The 20,565-nt window shown below is 37.4% G+C and overlaps 2 protein-coding genes across 4 annotated transcripts in view; one reads left to right on the top strand and one right to left on the bottom strand.

Annotated features, from left to right (window-relative positions):
* The window catches only part of coro2ba (coronin, actin binding protein, 2Ba), a 43,173-nt gene extending 32,836 nt beyond the window's left edge, over positions 1-10,337 (top strand). For 2 of the 3 annotated variants that reach the window (XM_016454410.1, XM_016454413.1), the window contains exons 3-12: positions 2,239-2,355; positions 3,435-3,584; positions 3,802-3,966; positions 4,760-4,879; positions 5,509-5,613; positions 6,717-6,813; positions 7,398-7,510; positions 8,706-8,796; positions 8,891-9,030; positions 9,131-10,337. In XM_016454410.1, the coding sequence (XP_016309896.1) occupies positions 2,239-2,355; positions 3,435-3,584; positions 3,802-3,966; positions 4,760-4,879; positions 5,509-5,613; positions 6,717-6,813; positions 7,398-7,510; positions 8,706-8,796; positions 8,891-9,030; positions 9,131-9,304 (1,272 nt within the window). In that variant the 3' untranslated portion in view covers positions 9,305-10,337. The remainder of the gene's footprint in view (positions 1-2,238; positions 2,356-3,434; positions 3,585-3,801; positions 3,967-4,759; positions 4,880-5,508; positions 5,614-6,716; positions 6,814-7,397; positions 7,511-8,705; positions 8,797-8,890; positions 9,031-9,130) is intronic. The other variant, XM_016454412.1, reaches the window with a different exon arrangement.
* A 2,345-nt stretch (positions 10,338-12,682) lies between these two features.
* Positions 12,683-17,899, bottom strand: LOC107663971 (acidic leucine-rich nuclear phosphoprotein 32 family member A-like). Its single transcript, XM_016454408.1, has 7 exons — positions 17,235-17,899; positions 15,099-15,242; positions 14,475-14,597; positions 14,017-14,215; positions 13,802-13,914; positions 13,659-13,713; positions 12,683-13,552 (listed from the first exon to the last, which is right to left on the bottom strand). The coding sequence occupies exons 1-7, from the start codon at positions 17,286-17,288 to the stop codon at positions 13,488-13,490; spliced, it is 753 nt and encodes a 250-aa protein (XP_016309894.1). The 5' UTR covers positions 17,289-17,899; the 3' UTR covers positions 12,683-13,487.
* Between the last annotated feature and the right edge of the window lie 2,666 nt (positions 17,900-20,565).

Raw genomic sequence — 20,565 nt, 5'->3', positions numbered from 1 at the left:
GGGTGAGTAATTAATGAATAATAATTAAAGAATTTTTCATTTTTGGGTGAGCTATCACTTTAATTAGCAAAAAATTACCATTTTGCATATGCAGAATGTGCATGCAAACTATCTTATGTTTCTCTGTGATAAAAATTTAATAAAGTAAATCTTTTGTTTATACTGTTACACGAGAGGAAACAATATTTGCAGCATTTAACATTTAAAAAAAAATGTTGTTTCTGCCTCTTAAGCTCTAGTACAGGTCCAGTGAGTTATCACTCATTCGCTATTGTGTTTAGCAGTTATTTAGAAAGTAAAATGATAACCTCTAGCCCCAAAATGTGCATTCAGAAATGTGTTTAGTGTGAGGACTCATAAACATAATAGCATAATAATCGAACCTGAACTTCTATAACCTGTATACAATAGACACTGATATAGCATACTCTATGGACCGTCCCATAATAATGTTATATTGACTTAATATATAGATGTAGATATTCATGTGGCACTAATTGAAGTGTGGCTCAGCAGTGGCTAAGCCATAGAACGTCTCTACTAAGGAAGTTAAATTTGTCCTCTAAGAAAACACCGTATTTTTTACAAGAATGTGCTATCAGAGTCATGGCACTCTAGACTGTAGGCACATCCACGGACATCATAATTAGTGTAATCACATGGCTGTTCCTCACGCATCATTGTGCTGCTCACAATAGAGGATGTGGCTAAATATATTATCTCCTTTTGTCTCTGACTGTAAGATCTCAGACAGCGACTACCCAGCCTGATCTGCAGCCAGCACATCTGTGTCAACACCCATCCGCTGCCAACACACTCCTACACACAAATCCGTAACTATTTTGCACAAAGAATAACAATAAACAAGAATACAAAATGAAGTGATTGGAGAGAGGAAACTGAGAAACAAAGAGAAAGCTAGGCGTAAAAAGCAAAAGCACCTCCTTTCAACACTTTGTCCTGTGCATATATGAAAATGTCCCTCAGAGAAAATCATAATCACGGTTGTACATTAGTTGTCATGATGTTTTACCAAAATATTGGCAAATGCAATTAAAAGATCATTAAAACTGTCATATTATACCTTTAGTTTATTAGTTATTATTTAGCAACTAATAATGTTAATAGTTTTAGTAAAGTCATACTTTAAAGTCTCTTTATTTATTTATTTTTTAATTTATATTTTATTTTTATTTCATTTACTTATTCATTTATTAATATTATTATTGCTTTATTTAATTTTTGCGTTGCTTTTAACAATGCCCTGTTTGTACAAGTTGCTTTGGTTCTAATAGGTTCTAATAATACATTTGCTTTTTGATTTGAATTGTTTATACCAATAAGCACAGGATCAGTCTAACAGTTATATATAGTCTTGAAAACACCTTGACAAACCCAGCAATCCTTACATATATGCAGATATTTGAACCAGTGTAACTGAGTGCTTTGGTCACAGAAGTAAAAGCTTTGACATTTTATAATTGGTCATATTTTCTGTGTTCTTTTTTTGAGTTTTGATCTCCTGTGGGAAATCAAGGACAAATTCTATTAAATGAACACCCCTCGAGCAATTGCAGTGCTAATTTAATGCAATAATCTAACAGAGCAAATCACAGACATGATTTCCATCATGCTAATCTAGGAGAATAGCACAGAGAGCACAGACATGGGAACAGAGAAAATGTGTGACAGCCAGGAGTTCATTGCTATAATGTATGCCTCCAACAAGCAACATACTATTCAATATCAAGCTGCTTTTGGTTTTTCATCTCTCTTGACTAAGATTTAACTTCTCTGATATTAGAGCGCCAACAGTACTATCTCTCTGCATTGTGCCGAAGGCCTGACCTATAGATGAAGAGTCTTTCATAAGCAGCCCACTCAGGGTGCACTCATGCATGACCTGAACTACAAATCCCACAGAAGGACTAAAGTGACCTCAAACATTCATGACATCATGACTTAATGTTCTGTCTACTACTCACTGTATGACTGTAGTTATGTAGCGCCACACAGTGGATGTTTGTGTGTATTACAATGGCGCTGTATTTGTGCAGGTGTGATATTGGTAAATTGTATGAACATATATAAGACAGCTCATAAAAATGTGAATGTTTTCAACTATCCATATATATATATTAATCTTCTTATGCTTGTCCATACATTCTTTTGTTTGTATTCTTAGTTATATTTGGGGGGAAAAACATCAGATCAGTAACCTGTACTTCCCTCCTGCAGTTTGGCCGTATCGACCCTCACTATCCAAAGGTCTGCGGTCACCAAGGCAAAGTGCTGGACATCAAATGGAATCCTTTCCATGACAACATAATCGCTTCTTGTTCAGAGGACTCTTCTGTGAGTAAACTTAAAGTGCAAAATCACCACAATATAGTCAAATTAGTCAGTGTCATTTAAATAAACAGTGGAAATCTTTCTGTGCAATGATAACCTGTTTCAACTGTTTTTGTTTTCAAAAATGGAAAACCAGCATTTACTTTTACATTTACAGCATTTACATGTCACAAATATCACTTAAATAGAACCTTTATTTATTTATTAAACCTAAACCAGTACACCACAGGGATTTACATGTATAAGAACCAGCATTTAAACATTTAAATGTCATTTTCATGTGTGTACTGTTGTTTTACATAAATCATATTAAATAACTCTGCAAATAATAAAAAATGAAGAAAAAATGAAATGAATAAAGAAAAATTGACAATAATTTAAACACACACACACTCAAAATGATGCCCAAAATGTCTTGGTCAAAATCACAATAGGGATAGAGCAGGTGAATATGATTAGATGATGATGATTAGATGATTAGATGGCTCTCAGGAATACTTGATCGCCGTAATGCTTCAGTATGTTATATGTGACCCTGGACCACAAAACCAGTCATAAGGGTCAATTTTGCGAAACTGAGACTTATACATCATCTGAAAGCTGAATAAATAATATAGGACAATATTTGGTCAAGATACAACTATTTGAAAATCTGGAATCTGGTGCAAAAAATCTAAATATTGAGAAAATCGCCTTTAAAGTTGTCCAAATTAAGTTCTTAGCAATGCATATTACTAATCAAAAATGAAGTTTGAATATATTTACAGTAGGAAATGTACAAAATATATTCATGGAACAATATCTTTACTTAATATCCTAATGATTTTTGGCATAAAAGAAAAATCAATAATTTTGACCCATACAATGTATTGTTGGCTATTGCTACAAATATACCATGCTACTTATGACTGGTTTTGTGATCCATGGTCACATATGTTGTATTTGTCATTTGAGAGAAACTGAACCATTTATGAAGTTATAGAGTAATAACTAACCTGACGTCAGAGTTTAAAACTGACTTCATATTTTAATGATGCTATTGATTCAAAAGTGATATTTGTGTGTGTATGTGAACGTGTCAGGTGCGAATATGGGAGGTTCCTGATAGTGGACTGAGAAGGAATTTGACAGAGTCTGTATTAGAACTGTATGGCCACAGCAGGCGTGTGGGGCTCATAGAGTGGCACCCAACCACTAGTGGAATTCTCTTCAGTGCTGGCTATGACTACAAGGTAATGAAATCTTTTGTAACAGAATCTGGCATTTTTAAGTTTAGTATTATGAGCTATTCAATTAAAACATCTAACCAAATAGCAGTGTGGACAGTCAGTATTTTAAAGATTGTATTCTGATTGTCCATAATATGATCACGAGAGTGCCACTCGCAAAAATAAAACTGTCAAAAGACTGCACTCAAGGTTTGACTATTGTGTTTTTCTCTTTCTGTAGATCCTCATTTGGAATCTTGAGATTGGAGAGCCAGTGAAAATGATTGACTGTCACACAGATGTGATCCTCTGTATGTCATTTAACAAAGAGGGCAGCCTGCTGGCCACCAGCTGCAAGGACAAGAAGCTCCGCGTCATCGAGCCCCGCTCTGGCAAATTGCTACAGGTGTGGATTGTGTGCATTTAGTCTTACAGTACATGCACTCGAGCAATCATTGATGCAGAAACATTTATAACAGATTTCAATCATGTTCCTTCTTAAAACTTGAATTGACACTTGGTTTAAAACATGTATTTCTACACTTCTATTCAAAAGTTTGGCGTCAGTCAGATTGTTTTTTTGTTTTTTTTTGAGAAATTAATCAGAACTTAATGCTTTTACTCAACAGGGATACAAATAATTGATCAAAAGTGATAGTAAAGATTTATAGTGTTACAACATTTTCCATTTTAAATAAATGTTTTGAACTTGAAAATGAACTTTTTATCCATCAATGAAACTTGAAAAAAATATTCAGCGCAACATCTATAATAATACGAAATGTTTCTTGAGAACCAAATGAGCATATTAAAATGATTTCTGGAATAATGACTGCTGAAAAATCAGCATTACCATCACCAGAATCAATTACATTTTAAAATATATTAAAGCATTAAACAGTTTTTTATATACTTTACAATAGTACTGTTTTACTTTTACTGTTATTTTGTATTTTTAAAGTAAATAAATGCAGCCTCGGTGAGCATAAGAGACTTCTTTTTTTTTTTTAAATGATCGACTCCAAAATATTTGAAAGGCATTGCTTTTTTATTTATAAAAATATTTAATTAACAAATAAACCATACACAGAGAATAAAACTCTCTTACATTTATATAATAATCATAATTTTTCATGCATGATTTTGTAAATGCACTATTGAGTAAAATTTCACCTTTATTTTTGTTTTATATTGTCAAGCAGGAGGCGAACTTTAAAAACCACAAAGTGAACCGTGTTGTGTTCCTAGGCAACATGAAACGACTTCTAACGACAGGTGTGTCTCGCTGGAACACACGCCAGATTGCTCTCTGGGACCAGGTGAGAAGAACCTGTGTGTGGGTCAGATTTTGACCTGATCAAATATCCCCACAAGGGTAGTTAAACCTGAAATCACTTACATTCTGTAAGGAAAACAAATGAATAAACACAAAATATTCTCTTAATTAAAATGTAAATGCTAAAATGTGTCTGTGAGGGTCAGGGCTAGGGGTTTGTGTAGTTTTAGGGGTTACAATATGTCATTAGTTCAGTATAAAGACAAATAAAGTCAATGGAAAGACTTCACCATGACAGATAAACAAATGTATGTGTGTTTTTGTGTGATTAATTCCCAAAACTCATCCAGAAATACACATTGTCCCTGATGTCTGCATTACCCTAAAGATTACCGTGCTGAAAATCATTATGTTTTCTTCTCAGCATCTTCCCTGTAATTATTGTGTGATAATCACATTCATTGTTCTAGGTAAGTGTAGCTAAACAGCTACACTCAACTGCAGTAATGAGAGAATGTGGGTAAAGAAGCTGGTTGCGTTGCTCTTAGCACATTTTCAGGGTTCTGAGAAAGCCCTGTGTCGCAAAAATATTTTTGTAACATGGGAAAATTGCTCTCTGCAAATCTAGGTTCAAAGCTATTTGCTCTCATACCACACTGTCTCTCTTGACAGGAGGATCTGTCCATGCCAATCATTGAGGAGGAGATTGACGGCCTATCAGGACTGCTTTTCCCTTTCTATGATGCAGACACACATATGCTCTACTTAGCAGGCAAGGTACATATTCTCAATACTGTTAAGGATTCTTACATGCTTGTAATGCTTACACTGTAAATGTGCACGACGTTCAAAAGTTTAGGGTCAGTACGTTTTTTTTAACAACTTAAGAAATGTTTCTTGAGCATCAGTTCAACATATGTGACCCTGGACCACAAACCAGTCTTAAAGGCACAATATGTAATTTTCACCGCTGGAGGGCGCGTATTCAAATATATAACACTGTTCTAGTGGTTTTTGGATATTTTAATAAAAAAATCTTACATATTGTGCCTTTAAGTAGCAAGGGTACATTTGAAGCAATATCCAAATATCCATTGTATGGGTCAAAATTATTGATTTTTCTTTTGTGCCAAAAATCATTAGGATATTAAGTAAAGATCATGTTGCAAGAATATATTTTGTAAATTTCTTACCGTAAATATATCAAAACTTAATTTTTGATTAGTAATATGCATTGCTAAGGACTTCATTTGGACAACTTTAAAGGCGATTTTCTCAATATTTTGATATTTTGCACCCTCAGATTCCAGATTTCTCTCGGTCAAATATTGTTCTATCCTAACAAACCATACATAAATGGAAAGCTTATTTATTCAGCTTTCAGATGATGTATAAATCTCAATTTAAAAAAATTGACCCTTATGACTGGTTTTGTGGTCAAGGGTCACTTACTAGAATGATGTCTGAAGCATCAAGTGACACTGAAGACTGGAGTAATGGCTGCTGAAAATTGCAGAAGAAAAACTTTTGAAAATATATTCAAATAGAGTTTTATCGTGATGGTTTAAATTGTAATAATATTTCACAGTATTACTTTTGATCGTATTTTAAACCTTGGTGACTGGTGAGCATAAGAGACATCTTTCAAAAGCATTAAAACATTCAAAAAATTCCCAATCCCAAACTGCTGAATGGTATATTTAGGCATATATTAGATATATCAATATTTTGTTTCAGTTATATACTGAAAAGACATATTGATGCACCATGTAGGGCATTGTACATTGATATAGCAGTTGCTTGAACTGCCATCACAAATGATCACCTTAGAAAAAACTGTAATTGTCTTTGAACTGACTAAAAAGACGGTGTAATTGCAGGGTGATGGGAACATCCGGTACTATGAGATCACCCTGGAGAAACCCTATCTGCAGTATCTCATGGAGTTCAGGTCCCCTGCACCACAGAAAGGGCTCGGTAAAGCTGAATCCACAGCCTTCGATGATCACACTACACCAGCAACGTCTGTAAAATGGTGTAGGAAACTTTCCAAATTAACCCTAGAATGCAAAAAACCCAAAACAGAAACCAAAACAATCTACTCAAATTGATAAAGGGGATCAAAATGACCCATATTGGATTCAGTGGTTCTCTTCATAGAAAGCATCCTTGTTTTCTTCATTTTCAGTGCAAGGAAATCAAGAAATGAATTTTTTGATAATGTTCATTTGTTCACTTTGGCAGCATTCAAAATGTTATTTCTGAATCTTTGATCAAAATATGTAAATGATAATAGTCTCATGAGGAATATAAGGAATATCACAGAATCCCATTATTTTAATTAACAAAATTTGACTGTCTTTATGCAGTCTAGGGTTAAACCTGGAATTTTGTATGTATAACCTTAGCACTTTTATTTTCTCAGTAGGTTCTCTCTCTTACTAAACCAACTATGTGTTGTGTTATGGTCTCTTCAATATCAAGATAAAACCATGAATAAGCATGCCAATTACCAGTGCCAACTTCTCATACGTTCCTCTCTCATGTGTGTATTCTGATAGGAGTGATGCCAAAGCATGGGCTGGATGTAGGAGCGTGTGAAGTCTTCAGGTTTTATAAATTGGTGACTCTAAAGGGCCTGATTGAGCCAATCTCTATGATTGTACCTAGAAGGGTGAGCATAGGCACCATAAAGCTATTAGTTCACAGTCCGCGGTTCCCAGTTAAATGGATCATTGAGAGTTACACTGAAGGATGAGAGAAATTTGTGGTAGACATATCCCTTGTGTGAGGTCTATAGTTGAGTATCCTGCCAAAATGCCTCTTTTTAAGCAAGCAGTCTGACAGGATGGAGGAATCCATCACCTCTCTGTTGCTGGTATGATGAGAGTGGTGAGCCATGTAATAACCTCCATGTGAGACACAGCATGTCCGTTTTGTGCTCTGTACAGAATGGACAGTGGCAGGGTTGGCCCTTTATCGGAGAGCTTTAAAAACAGTCGGAGGGACAGCCTCCTATCAACACCACAATTTTAAAACACACCCCAATAAATCCAGTGGCAGTTCTGTTTCAGTGCAAACGGTCCTGATACCCATCAATGCATATCTATCATTCATGATAGAGGGCGAATCAGCCAACCTTTTAACCCAGGGGTTTTAAAATCAGGATGCAACAAGAGGGTGTTATGAAAATTTGGGAAGAAAAAAATACATTTACAGTTGTGTTTATCAGAATTAATATAGTTATGCATATTATATGCACATTTATTCTTGCAACATATGTTCAAGAATTGTTTTTATTTGTGTTATATCTGATATCTTTTTTTTTACCACTGTTGCCTTTAACTTGCCATTTTTATGGAACTATTTTTTGTAAAGCTGCTTTGAAATTATATTTATTATGCAAAGTGTTATACAAATAAATATAAATAAAAAAAAATCTAGTATTTGGTGGAAACAAATACACAGTGAAGGTTGTAATATTGCAATATTTAAATATGAATTAAATATATATTTTTTTTAATTTTAGTAAAATGGCAAAGCAACTATATAATTAATATTACTATAATTTAATTTGGGAAACAACAGATACTACCTGAATACCTGGGATTATTTTCACTCAGATACTGAGTTACCTTTTCATCCAAAGTTTCTCACAGTACACTAATTACACATCCTGAAGCATCCCTAAGTGCTCTGCACAATGAACACAGTGATAATAGTGCTCTTTCTGTGAACCTCTGGATTCCATGTGTTAGTTTAGACTGAACATTTACCTGCCCAGAGCCTAACACAGCAACTAAATCTAATGAAAAACTTAAATGTAACTGTACGAATAACAGTAAATTGAAAACCCTCTTTCTTTGCAGTCAGAGACATATCAGGAGGACATTTATCCCATGACTCCTGGGACAGAACCTGCTCTGTCTGCCGATGAGTGGCTCAGTGGAATCAACCGAGGTAAAGACCTGCAGTTATTTTCGGAATAAAAATATTTGAAAAGAAAGACAAAGGCTAAAATGAATCGAATTCATGTCTGTATGTACACGTCTAGGTCCGGTGCTCATGTCCTTAAAAGAGGGCTACAACAGACCAAACAAGCTGGTGTTCAAGGCTCCTGTGAAGGAGAAGAAGGGTGGAGTGGTCAATGGGATTGACCTGCTAGAAAACGTGCCTCCCCGTACAGAGAATGAGGTGTTACCGTAATTCTGTTTAGACTTATTATGGTTGTTGAAAGGACAATTTATTAGGTGTTTATATATGTGTGTGTAACCCTGTGCGTTTTGCTCTGCAGCTCTTGCGGATGTTCTTCAGGCAGCAGGAAGAGTTGCGGCGACTGAAGGACGAACTTACGCAGAAGGACATTAAGATTCGACAGCTTGAGCTGGAGCTCAATAACATAAGGAACAGCCCAAATATCAACAACAATAACAACAGTAGCAGCAGCAGCAATGGTAGCAGCATTTGACATTGGATCTGTGCTGTGTCTATTGATTTCCTAAAGTGACACACTATAAGCCCTGAGCGCTGCTGAAACACACAGGCTTCCTTTTGCCTAAAACTCCAATATTTCTCCTTTAAGACCACAGGAGAGCAAGCGCTTGTCTTCATAAAGCAGTGTTTCGCTCTGACCCCCAGTGTTGACCCCACAGCTGCTGTGTACTAAGTCGACTTTATTGGAGTGATGATTCACTAACCCTGTGAAAACGGTCCCATCACGTGACCTTCAGTCATACTGTCAGTCTACCTGCAGTGGATTGATTCTCTCTAGGGATTGTTTGTGGTACAAGCTATTCATTGCATTATCATCTCATAATTGTAGACTAAATTTAATTAATAGAATTATTTATTTCTTTTTTTTTTGTGCTACTTAGCCTCGTTCTAAACAGCGTAATAAACTCCATATAGAGAAGAAACGTGTTTTAATAATGTCAAACAGACGTGCTTCACCCATCAAGCTGTTATCTCATGTAAACACTAGGTCTATTGCATCATTTTGATATGACCCACAGTGCCGTTTTAATGTAGAAACTCAAACACCACAGTGCAGTAATCTTACACGACAGATGATATTTATCCAGCTGACATGCTCCTCAATCTAGAAGTGTTGGGTTTGTACTAATAGCTTCACATAATTTCGATCCTTCTCACACTGTGCAATGTGAAATATGTTCAAATCAGTTTATAGAGGCAATTCAAATGGGTTTTTAAGTTAAACTTAAGTATACATTTAGAAAAAGTACACTTTGCACTAGATGAAAACATTAAAAAAGGCCACAAATTGTAAAATCAATTATGAAATGAATTAGTAATAGATGTAGTTTTAGAGACCTACACTGTAGCTCCATAGGAAAGTAAAGAGGACGTGAGAAAAAGAAAGTTCAACAAATGAAAGAATGAAAGACAGAAATTGTTACATTTTTGATTCAGTAAGTTGAATAGCTACTTCATTTTAAAGACTGACTGATTTATAAAGCATCATGAAGCATTGTTACTTTTTTTAAAACTAACATTTAAATCAAACCTATTTATTGATTTCTGTTTTCAGTTCATACCTTCAAGTGAAATGTTTCAAGTTTTCAGGCTTGTAGCTTGTAACCATGAATTTACTGTATCCTTTCCGTCCAACATTCAAATTATTTACCCTTTTAAACAAATTGCTTCTTAGATGGGATGTAAGCGCTTATAAAGTGCATTGTATTTAGCTTTGAACTTTCAATGTAAACCCTTTCAAATGTTTTATTGCAAAGTGGACAAATTCCTTGTGGGCAAATTTCTTATGCGCCACCGCCACGAAACACTCCAGGTGTAGTCACGCTCTTCAGCGCGCGCAAAACATTTATTTTGGAGGGACAAACTGGACGTTTTTAAAGTTGAATGGCACATTTACTCGACCACCTATGAGCTGATGTGTTCAAATGTTATCCATTTTAAAGTATATATTCAGGTCCCTAAATGAACTAGTGGTTATAAATAACCTCGCTCGACCAGCACGAAAACGAGTGTTTGACATTTTCCTGCTGTCGCTATTTAATGAAAACAATATGAGCCTCAACCTTTGTAAATATTTTGCTTCATAAAACTAACACAAACGCCAGCAGCTCTTGCTTCGTTATTGCAAAGTAATAGCGCGTTTTGAGGAGAAAGTGCATTTTAGGTATTTTGACATTAGGGGGCGGTAAAGCCACAGTCTTGCTCATCTCAGCACATAGGCCTTCACTTGCCATGAAACAGACTACACAGCATCCTCTTAACACGTTAAAGAGCAGTTCAGACACAAGCAGTAGTGCTTAGAAAACAACGGGTAATAATAACACTGGGCCTAGCTAAATGGGCCAAACAGTGAGGAACAGGTTATGTAGCAAGTAGCTACATTCCAAATCTTGTGCCTTATAATTGTGCATCATTTTAGATGTCGAGGTGAAGTGGTTATTAATTTGTTCACAGCGTGAGGTGGCAGAATATTTATGTTGTACTCAGCCCCTTTCATTTGGTGTCAGACAAGGCGCTCACTGCCTACACAAGCACAATTCATGTAGACATTAGTGCTGTCAAACGATTAATCGCATGAGGAACAGGTTATGTAGCAAGTAGCTACATTCCAAATCTTGTGCCTTATAATTGTGCATCATTTTAGATGTCGAGGTGAAGTGGTTATTAATTTGTTCACAGCGTGAGGTGGCAGAATATTTATGTTGTACTCAGCCCCTTTCATTTGGTGTAAGACAAGGCGCTCACTGCCTACACAAGCACAATTCATGTAGAAATTAGTGCTGTCAAACGATTAATCGCATCCAAAATAAAAGTTTTTGTTTGCATATGTGTGTTCTGTGTATATTTATTATGTGTATATATAAATACACGCGCGTTTATGTTTTGAAAATATTTACATATATCATTTATATTATAAATACAATATATAAAAATAACAAATTTCTCTGAGACGTGTTTATATACATAATAAATATACACAGTACACACACACATATATTACGTAAACAAATACTTATTTTGGATGCGATTAATCGTTTGACAGCACTAGCAGAAATATTTATTGCTGACAAAATTCCTGAAGAATTATGAGGCAAGACATAGGCTAACCTTTGTCTTTGATTCAAATGAAGAACATTAATTGGTAATTACTACCCTGTATTTCACTATTCATTATGATTAACTAACTAAAGCATGTTGCACCAAAGGTAATTGCATGCAAGGTAAAAACCTCTTCCTGAGAAAGAACACTGTAATGTGCTGAGCTGAATTTACTTGAATGGTACATCAAATCTAACGGTCTAGAGTAGACTGAGACTAGCTTAATTTACCTTTGATCTCACATACACACACAAAAAAGAATGGCAATCTGTTCCCACAGACCATAAGAGACACCTCAGTTACTCTGTATGCAATGCTTTCATGCTCATGTTAACAAAGCACATGCTTATACAGTAAATATTAATTTGAACAAAAATGCTGACTTCTATTCATGTGAAATCTTAAGTCTTCTTTTAATAAAAAGTTAAATCAGTATAATCTGAAAACTGGATACAGCTCAGGTAAAATTGCGTATGCTTTCTATTTAAATTGGTATGATGCTTCTGAATATTTACACAATATTCAGTCAGGTATCATCAAAAATAGACAAGCTATTTTCCCTGAGCTTCACAATGCAATTTCACGTCATATATTCAGTTAACCCGCAATATCAGTGGCGAGATGATATACACTTGTCATTTCTGCACAAGACTTCAAATACATAATCTATTGATCAAGTATGTAATCACATCTAATTACAATAAGTGGATTTTCTGTGGCTGTCAGAACAGAGAACTTCAAATTAGAGAGCCTCTTGCGTTTTTATTCATTTTATTACAGTTAATGGTTACAACTGAGATTATTTGTGAAAATGTCTGCCATTATCAAAGGGGAATCAGAAAAAAATATATTTGGTCATTATTTACAAAGAACACGAAACCTCTGAACTATCCACACAAAAGGGAGAAGGGGTTTAGGGCTCATTTGACAAGGGCAGACATTCGGCTCTGAACATTAAAAAAATAAAATAAAAATCACATCGAGAGGTTGAACTGACATCATGATGTATTCTTCAAGCCTAAACAGCACATCACATGGTGGTGGTAGTGGTGTGATGATGATGAAGAAAACACCAAAGAAAAAAAAAATACACAAATAAAAGATGCAATAACAAAAGTGGGTTAGAAAATGTTCTTCCTTGAAATCCAGTAGTCAACTTTAAAATAGAGTCAGCCATGCACTTCTAAAAGGTTTTTGGTTGTTTTTTTCTTTTTTAATACATAAGTCATCACCAGCATTTAGGCATCAACAGTAAAGACAGGGAAAAATTACAAGAGCATACTGGTCTTTTTTTCCAACAATAATAAATTTCCACACTGTGTTATCAGCCATTTGAAGAGCTTTTGGAGAAAATGAAGGGAATCAAACTGAAAGTACAAACCAAACCATAAGAAAACAACAACAACAACAAAAAAGATAAAAACAAATATTTAAACTGTGTCCTCCTTTATACTAACCCACCCCCTACCATTTGAATACCTCCCCAAACCATCACAGAGTGACAATAGGACAGATATACAGGGGTTAAACGGTCAGATCACAATGGGGGGAGTGCATGTTCAGTCATCATCTTCCTCCCCTTCCTCATCCAGCTCTCTTTTCCTCTTCTGACCCCGCTCCTCCTCTGTAAACACAACACAGGAGGACCAGAAGTTTCGTTTACTCTTACCCTCACGCTGCTTACCAGCATTCAATTCACGGGTGGTACAATGCTTCATCCATTCACTTACCAATGTCTTCCTCATCATCTACCTCGCCATCATTTAACTCTTCTTCCTCCTCTTCCTAAAAGCATGTGAAAAAGGCACATATTGACACCATATACGTGTATTTGTAAACAAAAAAGGAACCATCATTATTTTCCGGCATTAACCTCTCCGCTGATGTCTTCTTCTTCCTCCTCTTCTCCCTCTTCCTCATCTTCCTCCTCTTCTTCATCTTCATCTCCTGGAGCTGCATCTTCATCATACTCCTCCTCTTCTCCCTCTGCAAACAAAATTAGGTAAATGACAAATCAATTCCTTAATCTCAGTTTAATAACTGATACATCTTGAAGCACGGTGTCAGTCAGACTCTTCAGAAACATACCATCTTCATCATCCTCGTCGTCGTCTAGGCCTTCGACGTAAGCTTCGGCGTCAGAGTCGGGTGCTTCTTTATCCTCTTTGTCATAGCCATCAAGATATGTCAACTGAGGGAGCAGCTTGAAAACATTTTCTCTGTAGTCATTCAGGTTTGTCACCTCACAGTTGAACAAGTCTAAACTTTTGAGGCTTTCCAATTTTTTCTGTTGGGAAAAAGACAGGAGAACAAATTAATAACAATACTAAATTGTTTTTATTTTTATCATTTCAAGCCATCTAAAATTCAAGTCAGGCAACAACATTATTTAGATGTGTTATTCAAGAACATTAATAATAGTAGTGCTTGAAAGTCTCTCAACAGTGTTATCAGTGAGCGTATACATAAATTATTCAAATATATTCATCACTAAGTTGATAAACTCCACTAGTTACGACTCCAATGATACTATAAACACATCTTACCAGGGGTTCGATGGTGCTGAGGTCTTTAATTTTGTTGCCGCTGAGGTTGAGATGGGTGAGGTTGGGACACTTCTCTGCCAGTACCTCCAGACCCCCTGAGATTCTGTTATCGCTAAGCTCGAGCTGTGCAAAACATATTCAGTGTCATATTAATAAGACTGGCAAAGACTTCACACAATCAAAAAATATATATTTTTGATACTTCTGAAGTAGTGTTCAAGAATGCACAAGCACGGTGTCAGTCAGACTCTTCAGAAACATACCATCTTCATCATCCTCGTCGTCGTCTAGGCCTTCGACGTAAGCTTCGGCGTCAGAGTCGGGTGCTTCTTTATCCTCTTTGTCATAGCCATCAAGATATGTCAACTGAGGGAGCAGCTTGAAAACATTTTCTCTGTAGTCATTCAGGTTTGTCACCTCACAGTTGAACAAGTCTAAGCTTTTGAGGCTTTCCAATTTTTTCTGTTGGGAAAAAGACAGGACGACAAATTAATAATAATAATAATAATAAATTGGCATTGTTTTTGTCATTTCAAGCCATTTAAAATCCAGAATCCAAGCCATTTAAAATCCAAGCAACAACAGAATTATTTAGATGTGTTATTCAAGAATGTTAAAACTAACAGTATATATAAGCTTCGGCAAATTGGCGACTGATGTTAAGCCTACGTTGATTGTGCTTAAAAATTCCAGTTCCTCAAACTCATCAGTGAGGCCCTCAATTTTGCCCTCATTTGACCGACAGTTGTCCAGCACAAGCTCTTTCACCTGTTAAAGGGCACATGAGACGAAATGTTATGATTAATGAATGCAGCATTTGTTAGAGTCTCCACCTGAGAGGCTTAAATTCAGTCACAGCAGAGCGGTTTCTAACTTTTGCAGCATGCCAAGAGCACCGTGTGGTGCTTACTTCTATCATGTTGACCCACCAAAACAGCAAAAAAAAAAAAATCTCTCTTTAGATCACACCGTTATCAGCAAATACTTGGAAAAAATAAAGACAGCATCTATTCTTAACACAATATGAATATATTAATCAGGTTAGAATGAGGGGGGAAAGATAGCAGATAAACCGAATCGGGCGCCATTCAGTTGTAAAGTTTACTTCAGCATGCGGTCTACAGTAGCAGATAGGGGTGCATGTTTCGGTGCTTTGACAAAATCTCACATTTGACTCCCTTTCCAACAAAATGGCTGACTCCGCAACAAGCGGCGTACATTGTTTTCCTGAGGGTAGAGCATTTTTACTATAGTGTGTGCGTGCTCGAACAGCAAAGTAAAGACGCGTAAACGATAGCCTGGGTGTTACACAAATGCATTACATTGTCTTGGAAGAGCAAAGACACGAGGACGGACCCAAGAATTCACGAGAAGGAGGGGCGGTGAGGCGCATGATAATGCAACGGAGTCACTCTTTAAGCGAAAGGTACTGACTTTCACGGAATAAAAATGAATTTCCCGGCTTCGTACACGCTCGACTCTATATTCGACGGTTCTGGTCGGTTCAAAGCATAGAGACGGCGGCAAAGATTCTCTGCTCGATTAAATATCGTGCGTCTTTGTTGCTGGTTAAAATGGCGCCTTGTCCTAGATCTTGCAACTAGAACAGCGCAGCTTCAAGTTGCGTAGCGCTCACATAAGCGTGCAGTCTTGTGTCAATAACATGCAGAGCCACACGGCTGAAAATCTCTTTATCCTGCCAGTGGAGACGCACAGAAGCGCCCAGAATACGGTTATGCCATTTTAATTACGAGCTCTATTACAGCGTATTTAGGTATGCGTACAGGGGCAATAACAGGGACCTTGATAACGTTGCACTGAATCGATCAGAGACGGTAGTTACACTTGTGGGAATTTATATAGTAAGAAAAACACGGAAGGCATTTAAGAAAGAGATTTGGTCTTTGCATTCTGGCAATGTCGTCGACATATACTGCAGTTTTAAATAGGTTTGGGCACCTTTAAGCAACTAGATATGCTGTGACACGATTCCTTTCTATACCGCGAACGAACAACAAATGCGCTCGTTTTCCAAATCCAAATCAAATAGGCGACTATTAGTAACGTGCTAGAAGCCCTCGAAAAGATCCCGCCTAAGTAATTACACAACTTTTCTTTGATTGAGAAACGTAAATGCTTTCGATTTAGACTTAAATCCCTCAATAAAAGCCTTTTGCTGGAGAGATGGCACGAAGTGTATTTGACCGATCGGGTTATCGCAAGCTATCTGTCAAATCGCCTGCACAGCAATTCACAAAAATGCGTCCCACAACAAGTTAGCGAACTGGCCAACGACCACTGTTACTGGCGAGTATGAATGTTGAATTGAAAATGGATGTGCGAAAGTGTGAGAGAGGCATGAACTGACGGCAGGCGACTTTTGCAGCACTGAGGATGCAAAGGAAAAGGGCGCGTTCAGGGGCTACAAAGTTACAAATATGGCTTCTCACGCCGCTTCCCTTGTTTATACACTGAATGCATGGAGCTCTTGTAGTTTCCGACCACAGCATCACCAAAAGGTCTCGCGAAAGTTGGGAAAAATAATCAGTAAAACTGCTGAACTTATGGGCTGTGTATAGGTACACTGCGATAATAATATCCAAGGCTCTAGGCTTGTAACAAAGTCGCCGTAAACTTTTCATTCAAGACATCAACTTGACTCGTGCACATCTAACGTTAGCGTTGTCCATCCACGCAGAACTACACTAACCAACAGTTTTATTAAAATTATATCACTCAGCAATTAATAAAGATGCTTACGTCTGACGGCGTCCGGTTCCGCAACTCCAGGTGAATTCTCTTTTTCATATCCATCTTATTGAACTCTAAATGAGTGATTTAAACCAAAGAGCGCAGTTAGACTTGGAGTCTTTGCTGCACATTCAGCTATAGCCTCTTAAACTAGCTATTGCGAGTCTCACAAACTTGATGCCTCAGTGGGTGGGAGTTGGGCGTGGGATTGTCGTCACCGGCGACCAATTAGAAGCGCGGAATGGAAGGTGAAAATACTCACAGCGACACTGACGACCAATCAGCGGTCGATCAGAAACTGGGTGGGGTTACAGGAACTGTTCGGTTGATCCAGCGAATCTGTTTTAGGGTGACATCTATGCGATAAAATCAACCGAACTGTCGAAGGCGCAGAGACTAAACGGGTATGGCTAGTTACTTTAGTTTTAAGTGGCTTTATCCACACTTAGACCAGGATATAGGAGTTACAGGAATAAAAAAAAAAGACGTTTTGAAATAAACTGACGCGTGTTGGTTATAGTAACGCTCGTGGAAGTGAGGGCTGTGCACTTATTAAATATTGTCAAACTACTGCTTTCGGTCTCGAACAGTATGGTCTCGAAGCACAGTTTCCTGGCAGTTAAGTACAGTCACTTTGGACTGATGGATGGTGGACCGTCAGGAAAACACGACCCCTCCCCCTTTTGGAGGAATGCACGGCGGCGACCACCGAGACTATCTGCGCTAAAATCTTTATTACTTTATAGTTTATGCAGTGAACGCTGGGGATTTTTCACACTGCTTGTCACAATAAAGGGGATTTCACGCAGTGTGGGTTTTAAACGAGTTAGCCCTGTTTATATAAACAATGATATGTAAATAGTAGCCTATAATGGTTTAAACAGACGAAGCATAGTATTTCAACGCGAACCAGGGAATGGTTGCATAACAAAATGCACTAGACAAAACATACGAAAGCACGCCATCTATAAGGCGAAAAGTGGTGATACGACATACATCGACGTAGTTTAATTATTACAAACGAGCCCAGCTATGGCAGAGACCATAAGTTACCAGTAGCCACTGGTCTTATTAAAAACAAGTTTGTCACATGCACTTGACTGCCACATCGCACACTCCAACCACGGGCCCACGCTTTCCCCTACAGTTCAAACCAGCCAATCGTATTTCAGGGGGAGCATTCACTTCCGCTCCTCGCTCTGACTATTGTTGGTATTGAGGGGAAAAAAACAAGGTCACCTGACTGTGCCCGGCGCCATCTTGACTCGCAAAATACAACACATTCAAATAATTATAATACCATTTATTGACTCTTAAAACGAACAAAAAGCAATAGACTTTACCTATATTTGATGTCATGTCTGTGTGTCGCTCCGCTACCCCTTAGAAAAAACTGTAGAGCAACTGCTTGGCGCATAATTGTTTTCACAAGTGCACCAGCTGGGTTGTTTGTTGAGAGAGCGCATTTCACTGGCGACTCTGTCGTTTTACAACGTTATTTCGAAATCACTTCATACCAGGACATTTTGCCCTTGAAGAAAACAGGAAAAAAAAATCTTCTTCTCTCGGTCTGGCCATTGACTCCAACCCGCGCAAGCGGGCTATTCTCAAGCCCTTTTGATTGTACTTGCGCATTAGTTGAGACCATTTTTCCTCTGGGTGTGTCTCACTCGTTGTCTGAACGCCCTTGCTAGCAGTACTGCATCAACTGTGTGTGTGGATTGCATTGCAGAGTGCGTGCACGATGTGCGCAGAGCCAAATCGTATTCGCACGCTTTGTGGCACAGTCGCTACTTTTCACACCACCGACGGCTAACTTTTGTGCGTGAAAGGCGAGGAACGTCATCAGGACAAAACGTAGAAAATGAGCGAACGTGCACCAACATGTTTGCTCATGCCAGTCAGAAATCACATTCAGGAAACTATTTCTTGCGCGGAAAACTTTATCGTTTTCACAGTGACAATGAAGACCGCGTGCATCATGTGACTCACCACCGAGAAGGGTTAGATATTTGAATAAAATGCATTTGGAAAAACGCGGGGTTATTTTAAGAGGACAAATGGATTGATAAGCATTTGCAGCATCTGCTATAATGCTAAAAGAGTGATAGACGCAAGGATCAGCTCGTGACGTGTTTAATCATCAACCTTGACTATTCATGTCAGTGTCACTTTAAAACAATGCTTTTCTTGGTTTATTACCATATTCGTTACACGAGATCAGTCATAATGTGGGGCAGCGTCAGGGGCGTTCGCTGCGTTTGACAAAACTGGAGTAGCATGTCAAGTTTTATTTGTCACCACAGCACTGTACATGCAAAAATGAAATTAAAATGTGCAGACAACAGTGCAATCAATAGGACAGAACCTGTTTTTGAATCATAATGTCACAAATGTGTAGTTCTGGTCACTTACTCTGAGTAATGCATACTTCATGACATAAAAAGCAAGTTCAATCAAATTATTTACTCCTTGTCCAGAAATTAGTCATAGCTAGTCTTCTCTAACTGTATGCCACACTGAATACTGCCATTATTTAAACGAAAGAATCACCAGACCACTAGTCCGGCAGTTGATTCTGTTAAAGTTAAACAAACCTCTCTAAAATACACCTTATTTTGATTCACACAATTGCAAATAATGCAATTTATTAACAAATGACTATCATGCATTTCTCACTAAAGTGCACTACATTTGAATATGTACAGCGCTTGATTTGACTAATGGTTCAGGGCGTTTCTGAACTGACCTGGCACTGTAATAAAGAAACTTCAGTTAAGATCTGACTAGTTTTCTAAATGACATCCTGACTGAAAATGTTTCTGTAATGCCCCTGACCACTTATTTTGACTGTGTTAGCACTGCTTTCACAATCGGTGAAAGACGTCCTGCATAATTTCATTAGTGATCTCAAACTGTTGAGGCCTTAGCTACCTGCTAAATCCTGCTTATGCTGTATGTGCATTTTTGATGTTTTGCTCTTTGTTAAGAAAGCATTGGATAAGAACATACATGTAAATGGAAAGATTTGGGGAGTATTCAGTGCAGAGCAAATGTATGATTCCAGGGGCTGTTTAAGCATACGTTAGGAGAAGCTGCTTTTTGTTCCAACTGGAGTTGCTTTATGATTTGAGTCTCCACACTTTATCCCTTTTGTGTGACGCAGGGCATTGATAGAGGGCAGCTTACATCCAGTGCTGTGACAATGCATGCAAAATTGAAGTAGGACTGGTTGTGAAACATTTGCATAGAGAACATCCTGTTTTACACTCTGTGAAGGTGGTCTCATGATGGAGTTATGACACTGGCCTTTAGAAACTTGATTGTCTCAACAATATTT

The sequence above is a fragment of the Sinocyclocheilus anshuiensis genome, unplaced genomic scaffold (assembly GCF_001515605.1).
Source record: "Sinocyclocheilus anshuiensis isolate Anshui unplaced genomic scaffold, SAMN03320099.WGS_v1.1 scaffold2129, whole genome shotgun sequence".
NCBI lineage: Eukaryota > Metazoa > Chordata > Actinopteri > Cypriniformes > Cyprinidae > Sinocyclocheilus > Sinocyclocheilus anshuiensis.
The sequence above is the reverse complement of the archived record's forward strand: the minus strand, read 5'-3'. Positions and strand labels throughout refer to the sequence as shown.